General features: G+C 34.2%; 1 protein-coding gene across 1 annotated transcript in view; it reads right to left on the bottom strand.

The window, feature by feature from the left end:
• DACH1 (dachshund family transcription factor 1) overlaps nucleotides 1-13,312 on the bottom strand; it is a 456,840-nt gene that overhangs the window by 121,741 nt on the left and 321,787 nt on the right. Inside the window, exons 6-7 of the mRNA XM_068984532.1 lie at nucleotides 5,297-5,432; nucleotides 3,292-3,426 (exon numbers count right to left, since the gene is read on the bottom strand). Coding sequence (XP_068840633.1) covers nucleotides 3,292-3,426; nucleotides 5,297-5,432 — 271 coding nt within the window. The remainder of the gene's footprint in view (nucleotides 1-3,291; nucleotides 3,427-5,296; nucleotides 5,433-13,312) is intronic.

Below are 13,312 nucleotides of genomic sequence, written 5' to 3' on the forward strand. Positions count from 1 at the left end.
AATTCAGTATGCTGAAAAATAGAAGAGATGAGATACATACAAAAGATGAGCATCATATAATAAAACTCTTACTATAAGAGTATCAATGTCTATTACAATGTCCATGACCCCATAATTATATTTGAAATTAAAAATTTAATGGGAGCTTCACATTCCTAGGGCAAATATTAAAATAAAATGTACTTTTAAAAAATAAAATATGCATTCAGATATTGAAAGACTGCTGGGTTATACCAAGGTCTTTATTCTGAGAGCAAAACAATTTAAAAACTTAACATGTGATAAGATTATAGTGATATAGAAAAAGTTTTCGTGTATATTCATAGCCAGAATATGCTACCATTTCATACACATGTATGTTCTAAGGGTTCCATAATTCCACCTTTTGCCTTTCATCTTCACAGTTATTTTAACTTACCTTCACCATCTCTTAGAATCTTTTAGCAATTCAGCTCAGGTAAATATGCATTCACATAATGGACTGTCTAGTCCTTTTCAAGGAAATGCAGTACACACATGACTCCTCGGAATTTACAATGTAGTACTGGAAGCAGACCAATGAAAAAAGAACTTCCGAATAACAAGGCAAATGTAATGAAAATTTAAGGGACAGGCACACAGGAAAACCAGCAATAGGATCCCTATAAAAATCTAGTTTTGTATCTCAGGAAAGGCTCTATAATGGCAAGATTATAATAATAATAACAAATAGATGATAGGTATATAGACAGATGTGAACAGATAGGCAGATACAATTCATGAATTCTGAAAAAAGAAGCCATTTCAAAAAAGGGTAGTTCAACTCAACTTGAAACATGCGATTTGTGGAAAGCTCCCCACCAAAAATTCCAGGGGGACTCTGTTTCAGTCACACTGTTGATCATGCCTTTAGTGGTCTCTTACCTACCACCTCTGAGCTTTTACATTTCACTCCCATACTTGCTTCACCAAGATTCTGCAAGGGAATTAATCACTAATATACTGATATCTACTGTATACTATAAAGCATCTCTCATGCATGTTAAGTGAAACTAGCTATGTAGCATCTATGAGAAAACTGTGAAAAGAGTCACTAAAAACTTTTTCTGTAGGGTTTCATTCTACCGCAAGACATTAGTGGAGAATAGCTGCTTAACCCTAGTAATGGATTTTTATATTTAAACATTCTTACTTAAGACTTAAATCCTCTATGAAAATTTTATTACTGTAGATTTTCACAAATCATTTTTTCATTAAATATAAAACACATGTCAAAATATACGTGATGCATTCTATATAACATTTTTCTTCATTGTTGAAGAAGAACTCACAGAAAGATTAGAATTAGACATTTAGAGACGACCTGACCCACTTATGTACCTGTACATATTCCACTCAGCTTAGTGATAATACTTGGTAGTGAATTTCAAAATTATTAGAAATTGTCTTAATGCTGCTCTCAATAATGCCTACATTTTGACATATTAGAACCTAGTAAAGATTACCATTTTATCATTAATTGCATAATACAGATAATTTATGTAAATATTGTTTTCTTTCTTCCTGAGGTTTCAGGTGAACTGTATTCATGTGGAAAAGAAAAACAAGGTTGTGTAAGCATTTTTACTTTTGGTGAATAATTATTTCTGAGGAAAAAAGGTTTCCCACCTTAACTTAGTCCATAGTCCTTAACATTTCTTTCTGTTATTTAAATGTCCAATTGTATTCATTTTCCTTTTTGATATCCAATTAATTGTGCCCTTTGAGTAATAATTTTTTTCCAAAGAAGTAATCCATTGCATAACACTGATTATTTGATAGTCATATCAAAAAAGATATCAAAGTATACAGTCTATGTTATTATTAAAATTTGAAAGTATTAAATTAAGATGATAAAGATATGGCAAGGCTCCAGTTGTCCTAATTTAAATCTACCATTCGAAAACATGAATTTGCATCCAACAGCATAAATTTTCAACATGCATGCTAAAATAATATTTCAATTCGTCATGAAAGTATTTCATGAAGTAGGGCATGAAAAGACAAATGTTTGCCTATAGAAACAAGTCATGCTAGTACAAACCAAATATAAATAGAAAATGTTCATAGCTTTGCACTATCTGGGCTTATTTGTTGCATGCAATTTAGAAGCGCTACTATATAGCATATTGAAAAGCAGAGACATTACTTTGCCAACTAAGGTCCGTCTAGTCAAGGCTATGGTTTTTCCACTGGTCATGTATGGATGTGAGAGTTGGACTGTGAAGAAAGCTGAGCGCTTGAAGAATGGATGCTTTTGAACTGTGGTGTTGGAGAAGACTCTTGAGAGTCTCTTGGACTGCAAGAAGATCCAACCAGTCCATTCTGAAGGAGATCAGCCCTGGGATTTCTTTGGAAGGAATGATGCTAAACTCAAGTACTTTGCCCACCTCATGCGAAGAGTTGACTCATTGGAAAAGACTCTGATGCTGGGAGGGATTGGGGGCAGGAGGAGAAGAGGACGACAGAGGATGAGCTGGCTGGATGGCATCACCAACTCAATGGACATGAGTCTGAGTGAACTCCGGGAGCTGGTGATGGACAGGGAGGCCTGGCGTACTGCGATTCATGGGGTCGCAAGGAGTCGGACATGCCTGAGTGACTGAACTGACTGGACTGGCTAGTCCATTGGAAAATACCATGATGCTGGGAATGAATGAAGGCAGGAGGAGAAGAGGGCAGCAGAGTATGATATGGTTGGATGGCATCACCGACTCAATGGACATGAACTTGGGAAAACTCTGGGAGATACAGAGGCCTGGAATGCTGCATCCCAAGGGGTCACAGAGAGTCAGATACAACTTAGTGACTGAACAACAATACTGGTACATTGTTTATAATCTTCACTATATTTCTTGATTGACCAAATGACCATCTCTTTTATTCCAAAAAATACTCATAGTAATCCTTTGTATATCATCCTTGCTCTAATATGCTAAGTAAAAGGACTATAGACCCTGAAGACATGGAGGAAGCCAAACTGTAGACCTTCAGGAATTGAGAGATAACAGTTAAAACAAAAAAAAGAATCTTTTTCTAAATGTACTGGGAAATAAATGAACACTTACCTGTTGTTTAAGAGAATCACAGCAGCTCTTCATTCATATTTCTTTTTTTGTTGAGTAGACTTAATTTTTACTTAATGCTAGTATTATAGGCTTTTAAAACATTTCTATACCATCTTCTAATGTAATTTAGAAATATACTTATTCTGTGATTAAAACCTAGTTCATATGTCGAGCAGGAAAAACAGACCTCATAATCATATATTACCTTTTTCAATATGCATCCTTTTCGACTCATGTCCCATGTCATGACCAGCCAAATCTCCCTCTTTGGGCCCAGGGAGTACGTTTGGTGACAAACCCATCAACATCTGGTTCATGGACAACCCATTCTGATGGACAGCTGTCAAGCCCGAAACAAAAGATAAAAGAATAAAACACCATAATACACAATATTCAAATAACCTATTTAAACTCTTTTGGAATCAGAAATAAATAAAATATCATGGTCTAACTTTAAAATTATGATCTAAGTTGAACAACATGAGGACTGATAACTATGATAATTCTTAAGAACAAGCAGAAATATATTGAAAATGAAACTATTTTATCCTCTATTTATCTCATAAAATAGGTACATTTTTTAATGTCTAGAATACTTTTGAGTGGTCATACCACTATAACCACTACCAATGAACTATTCAGGCTTTATCTAATGTAACACATCCTCTCCTGAGCCTTCTGTAACTGCAAAAATAACCTTCTGTAATTGCAAAAACTACAGTCTTAAAGCTAGAACACTCTAAGTCTATAAATTTAAAATCTAATTTAGAATAGTTTTAGAGGCATGAAAGGGCAAATAGAGTTTTCAACAAGTTAAGGAACTGAAATAGCACTGAAATTCAATATTCATATTCTATGCTAGTCAATGGGCTTCGCCAGTGGCTCAGAGGTAAAGAATTCGCCTGCAATGCAGGAGATGCAATAGACGTGAAGTTGATCCCTGGATTGGGAAGATTCCCTGGAAGAGGAAGTGGCCACCCACTGCAGTTTTCATAGACAGAGTATCCTGAAGGGCTATGGTCCATGGGGTCACAAAGTGTTGGAAATGACTGAAGCAACTGAACATGCACACACACAGCCTAGTAGACAAACCCTAAGTTTAAGAGATATCAAAGTACGTCTTTAAAAATTGGATTTTGAACTCAAATTTAAAAATAAAACTGCCCACTAATATCTATTAAATGGTAGAATGATTTAAAACAATTTCTTTCTTGGATTATTAAGAGTAATCTGTCACTACTGACAGGATAAAGCAGGAGACCAAATACCCTTATGGTCTCAATCCAATCAATATATTTCTTAATAAATTGCCCATGAAAATCTTGGTTTTGTGAAAAATTTTGAAGAAAAGTCATTCCATAAAACCTTACTTTCACTGAAAAAAATTCATTTTAAAAATATGTAAAATAATTTGGAGAAGGGCATGGCAACCCACTCCAGTATTTTTGCCTGGAGAATCCAATGGACAGAGGACCCTGGCAGGCTACAGTACATGGGTTTGCCGAGTCAGGCATGGCTGAGCAATTAACAATAACCCACAACTTTACTTTAAATTTCTTGATCATGAGGACAAGGATTAAATATCTGAAAATGTAATCACAAAATAAAGTATGAACCTACTTTTTAGAATTTTATAATAATAACATGTGAAGATCATATGCATTACTGACTGTTACTAAATCAAATCCTAAATTTGACCGATTTCAAACTCTTCAATCTATTGATCATCTGAATGATTATGAAATGTGTTTTTCTTGAAACAGTTATTTTGAATCTATTTATTTTATCCCTCTTTGTCAATGCAAGGATGAAGTTTAAAAATTGTAAATTTTTAAAAACTGGCAAGGATGGAATTGAAGGAATGAAGAGGAATAATTCGTACACAGTATATTTGGATACTAGATATTTGAGAGTTGGAGGCGTTTACTTCAGAAGTAATCTACAAGGTTACTTACTTTCTCTAACTGTTTCAAAGCTCAAATCTTTATGTGTGGCATCAAAAAGAGGGAGTTTATATCAGAATTGTTAATGTACTACCATACCTCATGCTATTGCAAACTGGGAAACATAATTTTGAGGGATGGCTACTGCTACAGAGGTTCAGAACATGATACATCTGAGATCTCTTCAGAATGGGGGTATTTTGATTAGAAAAGCCAGCTGCGCCTAATAAAGTTTAAAATGGTGACAAGTAGAAGAATGACACCTACGAATTCTGTCCGAGGAGCTCTCAGTCCGGGCTGGAGAGCTGGACACACTGCTGCTGCGGTGTGATGACGGGTGGCTGCCAGGCCTTCGGCCCTCCTCCAGGGAGGGGGCAGGTGACGGGCTGTCGGGAACACGCTCCTATACCGCCAGGGGAGGATGGGGGGGAAGAAAAGAGGTAAATACATTGGACCCTTGCTTAAGGAATGTTGATTTTTCTTAAAGCTATAGACATGTGAAGACAACACATTTTTCCATCAACATTTAACTGGATTAAAAGACACATTTTATTTATTTTTTAAATGTTTTTAAACTTTTATTCTATATTGAGATATAGCTGAAGAGCAATGTTATGATAGTTTCAGGTGAATAACAAAAGGATTCAGCCATACATATACACATACTATCCTTCTCCCAATCCCCCTCCCATTAAGGCTGCCACATAACATTGAGCAGAGTTCCCTACAGTAAGTTCTCACTGGTTATCCATTCTAAATATAGCAAGCACTGTGTATATGTTCATCCCAAACTACCTATCTTTTCCTTCCTCACCAGCAACAACTATAAGTCTAAGTAAGAAAAGAATAGAAAGAAAATAGGTGAACACCACTGTAGTAATGACAAATGTAAATCCCCTCTTTGGATAAAAATAGAGGTCAAAAAAGACATCCAGTTTAGAACCATTAGACAACAAAGAATTAACAGAACAAAGCAAGTTTTAATTCTAGACAATTATCATTATAAAAAAAACCTAATACATAGAGTCTATTGATTCAGCAAGTGTCTAGGATCATTTAACACACAAATTATCATAGTGACATCATCAAAATCATACCAGAGGAGCTGTTAACAGCTATTTCATTATGGGACTTCTCTGGATATACTTGGGCAGTCACATTTTAAGGGACCATGGAAATCTATTATTATTTAACATTTGAATAATTTTGATTCTGGTAATTTTCAGACTCCTAGCATCAATGCAACCCACAAATATATTACTGAAAATTAATGAATAATGTATTAGGTGTATCCCAGGGAAATGTGGTATTATATTTCCTGATCCTGTCCTATGTTCACACTCAGGTCCCATTCCATATCTTACCCAAGCCTGGCACCTTCCCAATGAGACCAATGTGCAACTATTGTGTTGGCCAAAAAGTTCATTCAGATTTTTCTGTTGCATCTTACTGAAAAACCCAAACGAATTTTTTGGCCACCCCAATCTGTTGTATAACTGTCTCCACTGAGCTATTATAAATGGACTTACAGATTAATAAATAAAATACTCATTTGTTAACATTTGCTTCTTTGAGCAAAGAGATATTTACACCTTCAGATATGAACATACACTGTCCTTGAAAAAGACTTTTCAAGAATTCATAAATATTTGGAAGTCTACAAGTCAACTGATACATGATACATAATAAATAATAAGCAAATTATTCCTGATTACAGTGCAAAAATGCAAATATGACATAAAAGCAGACTGTGAAACCAGAAGATGTTCTAGAATGAAATCAGCCTATAGGAGGCTATTTTCAAAATATCAAAGGCTAATGTAATATAGAAAACAGACAAGCTTAAGGCTTTGTATTAACAGAGAAAGAGTACTGCCTCTCTTCAATCTCAAAAGTTCATTTAACCCAGTGATGGTTTGCAATTCTACTTTCCATTAGAATCACCTGGGAAGTTCCTCAACATGCATATGCCTGGGCTTTACTCCCTGAGATTCTGGCTTACATGAGTTGAATTGTGTCCCCTCAGAATGATTGAAGTCCTAACCTATGGATACTTATGAATGTGAGCATTTGGAAACAGGGTCTTTGCAGATGAAATTAATTGCAATGAGGCCATACTAAAATAGCATGGCTTCGCCATTGAACATGACAGATGTCTTCACAAGAAGACATTGTAAAAATATGGGGAAAATGTGAAAGAGAGAAAAACTGTGAAGAAGGAAAAGCATCATGTGAAGATGAGGTAGAGATGTGACCTCTGCAGCTGCAAACCAAAGATTGCCAAAGCTTGCTAGCCACCATCAGGATCTTTGGAGACTCAAGGAAGGATTCTACCCAGAATCTCAGAGGAAGCATGGTACTGCTGATACCTTGCTTTCAGACTTCTAGACTCCAGAAATATGAGGGTATAAATTGGTTCTTTTAGGACCCCTGGTGGGTGCATTTACCCTGCATCTGCTGTGGGGCCCAGAAACCAATATTTTTTAGGACTCTCCAGGTGATTTTAACATATATCCAAGATTGAACATCACTTGTCTCATATGCTTTTTTCAGCCCTACACATTGTCAGTAATCATCTTCAACAGTTACACTCAGGCTTCATTCTTGAGGATCATACAAATAAAAAGAAAATAACCCTCAAAAATAGCCAAGCCCTCTTCCAAAATCTAAACATAAAACTGTTTCTCAGTATGTATTCTGTAGAATAAAAATAGACACAAGAAACTTTACAACAAAGAATTTGCCAGGTCAAAGAATATCATAATGAAAAGGAAAAAAAAAAAAGTCAACTAAGTCTACTCTTTATAGTTGCAATGCATATTTTTAAAATCTATGTCTCAACGTGAAAAATGAACACAATTATCAGTAATTTTTTCCCAAGCTAAATAAATCAAACAAGTCATGCTTCTAAGTAGTCTACATTCTATTGGTCACATTGCAGACAAATGACCTAAATTTCTAAGAAACAAGCACATATATGATTTAAAAGAATGAAGAACCCACATCTGGATGCTAAAAGTTACTGCCCATCTTCTAATTATAATTTAAAAGCAACTGAGATTATAAATCTTTCTTTTTACCATTCACCTTTAAGTTAAACTTAAAACAGCTTCAAACTATGAACTTATTATGTGTTCAGTTTAATGAGTTTTGTCAAGCTCTCAACAATTTCCATAACCAAGAAAGATTCCATGCCCCTTTCCAACCTATTTCTCCCATCCCCATAAGCAAATGCTTTCTGAGTTCTATCATCAGAAAGAGGTTTGGCTGGTTCCAGATTTCACAAAAATTAGCTCATACTGTACCTAATTTTTCATGTCTGCCTTTTTTACACAACAAAATGTTTCTTAGATTCATTCAGGTTGTTGCATGTATTAATAGTTTATCTTTTTTCTGTCTGAATATATTCATTTGCACATAATGTTCAAAATTCTCCAAGCCATGTTTCAACACAACATGAGCCATGAACTGCCAGATGTTCAAGCTGTATTTAGAAAAGGCAGAGGAACCAGAGATCAAACTGCCAACATCTGTTGGATAATGGAAAAAGCAAGAGAGTTCCAGAAAAACATCTACTTCTGCCTTGTTGACTATGCCAAAGCCTTTGACTGTGTGGATCACAACAAACTGTGGAAAATTCTTTAAGAGATAGGAATAGCAGACCACCTTACCTGCCTCCTGAGAAATCCGTATGCAGGTCAAGAAGCAACATTTAGAGCCAGATATGGAACAAGAGACTGGTTCCAAATTGGGAAAGGAGTATGTCAAGTCTGTATATTGTCACCACACTTATTTAACTTATATGCAGAGGACATCATGAGAAACACTGGACTGGATGAAGCACAAGCTGGAATCAAGATTGCCAGGAGAAATACCAATAACTTCAGATATGCAGATGACAACATTCTTAGGACAGAAAGCGAGGAGGGACTAAAGAGCTTCTTGATCAAAGTGAAAGAGGAGAGTGAAAAAGTAGGCTTAAAACTCAACATTCAAAAAACGAAGATCATGGCATCTGGTCGCATCACTTCATGGCAAATAGGTGGGGAGACAATGGAAACATTGACTTAATTTTCTTGGGCTCCAAAGTCACTGCAGATGGTGACTGCAGCCATGAAATTAAAAGACACTTGTTCCTTGGAAGAAAAGCTATGACAAAACTAGACAGCATATTAAAAAGCAGAGATATTACTTTGCCAACAAAGGTTTGTATAGTCAAGGCTATCATTTTCCAGTAGTCATGTATGGACGTGAGCGACTGAACTGAACTGAACTGAACCACAATTTTTAATTTAAAAAAGGTAATAAAGTTCTCATCAAGTCTCTGAAATCACAAATGAAAGGGAAACTTGGCTTCTGTGTAGCACTCAAAGGCTGGAGTTTGTGTCATTTTTGGAGTATCTGTGCATTTATTATAAGGTATGGATTTATAAAACTGTATAGAAGAACTCCTTTTTGGTCTGTATAAATGTCTATATAAATAATCCATGCTGTAGTTAATTGCACACATGACCAGATACACACTATATAGAATCAGATTTCTCTAATAAAGAGGTACCTAAGTTTGTCTAAGTTTTAAGCTAATTTCAACTACAGCTAAATCTTAACAATTAGATTATGCAGAAATATATGGTGTATATTAAACAAAGAACATTATTATATTTTATACAAATAATATTTTCTAAATTATCCATTCTATTTTATTCAAAAGTTCACTCAAGTCAATGTTTATCCATCCAAACATTTTAATATTCTTTCTAATAATTATGTAACTGATCATATTTTCAGTGGAATGTGTTTGGCCAAACAGAGGTAAAGTGCAATCTTGGAATAAACCAACCCCTTTAAAATCATTTTGCAAGTATGAGTTTTCCTGTCCTAAGAGATTTCTCAGTGGCACTAATGGAAAGCATGAGAAACTGATTTTTTCCCTGAGATATTTAGCTCATAAAATACTAAAATATTTAATGCACAAAACTCTAGTAACAATGGTTGTGTCATTGAAGAGTTACTTATTTTCCACATGGGGTAAACAATTATTTCATTAGTCAATGTATTTAATTGTAAAAGTTTTCTTGGATGATTCTTTTCATTCATCCATTATTTATTCACTTACACATTCATAACACTCTAAAAGTCATATTATAAACTAAGTAAAAAAAAAGCTGGATTAAAATCTTACTGTAAAATACATCTTAAAACATAATTTAAGGCTTAGGTAACATAGGTGAAATTGTAGTATTTATTATAGCTTTAGCTTATTTTTACTTTAATTGCTTTTTTTGTCTAGGAACAAAGGATGCAAAGACAATATTTAATACTTTTACTTAAAGAAATATTTTAATATATGCAAATTTTATGCTTTTAAAGCTTAAGTATTCAATTGAAAGTTTCTATAAACTGAGACACAACATATTCAGTCATTTTACTTATTGTATAATTTCAATCTTTGGAACATGATGTATTATTCTTTGAAGAATTTCATTAAAGTAAAATCCATTGAGCAAGTAAGATTTGAATACATTGTTGTACAATAAATTAATTTATTTCAACAGCTTAATTCTTTTATCATATTTATATGCTTGCCTTTCCAGAGTATGCTATAAGATGGAGAATAATGGAGACAGTAAAGAATTGCTTAGGGGAGAATCTCATAATTATTACTGAAACAAAATAGATAATGAGTTTTATTCAGACATAATAAGAAAGAAGCAGCTCAATGTCTATAGGGAAACTATGTAAACTGGATTTATCATTTCATTTGTGTGAGACTCTTTAACCTCCAAGATGGCCCTGAAGTAGGACAAAGAGGAAGAATATTTAATACTTCAACACACTGCTTTATAGTCCTGCATCATAGCTTTACCAATCAATAAAACACAATCTTTTGCTGTGTTCTATCTTTATAAAACTAGCCACAATAATAAATGAAAATTTAAGAGGAATACCCTCTCACTGGAAAAAAACAGGTCATAGTAATAAACTAATGGTAACAGAATAACATAAAGGAAAATCTGCATTTACTGCTTCTAGGTAGAACAAGAAGTACTGGTCTATACTATAATTCACAATCAAAGGTGGAGTTTAAAACAATGAATTCTAAAAGGCTAAAATAAAAAGTAGTTTGGGATTAATATACATACACTACTATATATGAAATAGATAAATAAAAAGAACTTACCATATAGCACAGGGAACTATACTCAATATTTTGTAATAACGTATAAGGAAAAAGAATCAGAAAAAGAATATACAAGCACATACACATATATATAGCTGAATGTATACATACATATATATGTAGAGTTGAATCACTTTACTGTATACCTGAAAAAGCACATTCTAAATCAACTGTATGTTAATAAAAATTAAAGTAAAAAATAAATTTAAAATATAATCTGTTCAATATTACACATTTGATTAATTAAACATTAAGAAATGCACTATCTCAGCAGCCTCATCTCCACCACAAAGTGCATTCTATTTTATCAACTTAAAATATTTTCTTAGTGTAAGATTAAATAATCACAGTTCATTTCTCTAAAGGGTTATTTCATTTAACTTTACTTTATACTGCTCTCATTTTAATTATCTTCATTTTCATCACTTCTTCAGTTAGCAGTTCCCTTATTGAGTATGTTATAGAATTGGGAAGAAGAAATGTTAAATTTATCTTCATACAACTATTACAGTACAAAATTGAAGTTGATTAGCATTTTCTAGAACTTAAAATCCTGAGCTTTAAGACAACTTAGACTTCATTCATTCAGAGGATATTCACTGAGTACTTACTGCACACCAGTGTTCTAGGCTCTGGTTATGCGTAAGTAAGCAAAACCAACAAATTTCCTTTATCTAATGAAGTATATGCCATCAGTGAGTAAATACTCTTAGTGAAATCCATAATCATTTACACTGATTGTGATATCCAAATTCTCTCCTTCTGGAAAAGTGAATAGAAAGGATAAATAATAGGATTGGGATTCCGCATTCAGGAAAATGTTTAAAAATACTTCTGGAAGATATAACAAACAATTCTAATATACATGCATCTAGTAGAAGATTAGGTAGCCATCATCAAAACTCCAACTCAGACTTCTAAACTGAGGCTTCAAAGGATATTTAGATAGCTCTTTTTCATTGTTTTGATGATGATTCTCAAGAAATACTCAATTTTCCTAATGAGTATTTGGGAAATACTCATGGGAAATGGGAAAATGGTAGGGCCCTTGAGTGTAATCATAAACAACTTAACTTTATTCTCCTACTCTCTCATCAAACTTATTCATTGTTGACAGGGAACTATATTTATTCCATATCTATAAGAATTCAGGCAGTCTGGAAACTTTCCAGATTCCTATTTGGTGAAACAAATTCCTACAGTCACTTTGAGCAGCAAAAGGCAGTCTTGACTCAAAAGTTATACCTCAGTCTTATGTAATCATAAATATTATCATCTGAATTAAAAGAGAAGTCAAGTAGATGGAATAGAAGGAAGATAGTAAAGATGAAAAGGTAAGTTCTGAGTCAGCCAGCATTGCCATTAATTGGCATCTCTCTATTCATGCTGAATGCTTAAAGCCAACTTTTTATCTAGTTAAGGCACTGTGTGTGTTCTAAGAGGTCACCACCTCTATGAACAGCTCACAGTTCCTTGATGGGTCTAATTTGACTCTGTTCCTCCATCCTCTGAATTTATGGTATAAGTACATTTGGATGCTTGATTCAAGTTGATATTGCAGCAAGAGTACTTCATAGATGGTGGTGTATGCTTCTACAAGAAGTGCAGACTGTCTGCTTGGTTGCATTTTATGATGACAGTCAACACTAAAAATCATGGCCTAGATTCGTCACTTCATTAGGGTTTGCAATATGATAAATTTGAAATATGTCATTCCATAATCAGAAGATTTCTATGAACAGAAAGTTTCTCTTGTGCATTATTGTGTTGTCCTAAAAAGGAGTACATAAAGGCTGTATATTGTCATCCTGCTTAATTAACTTATAGGCAGAGTACATCATGAGAAACGCTGGGCTGGAGAAAGCACAAGCTGGAATCAAGACTGCAGGGAGAAATATCAATAACCTCAGATATGCAGATGACACCACCCTTATGGCAGAAAGTGAAGAGGAACTAAAAAGTCTCTTGATGAAAGTGAAAGAGGAGAGTGAAAAAGTTGGCTTAAAGCTCAACATTCAGAAAACGAAGATCATGGCATCTGGTCCCATCCCTTCATGGGAAATAGATGGCGAAACAGTAGAAACAGTGTCAGACTTTATTTT

This window comes from Capricornis sumatraensis, chromosome 12 (assembly GCF_032405125.1).
Source record: "Capricornis sumatraensis isolate serow.1 chromosome 12, serow.2, whole genome shotgun sequence".
NCBI classification, from domain to species: Eukaryota; Metazoa; Chordata; class Mammalia; order Artiodactyla; family Bovidae; genus Capricornis; species Capricornis sumatraensis.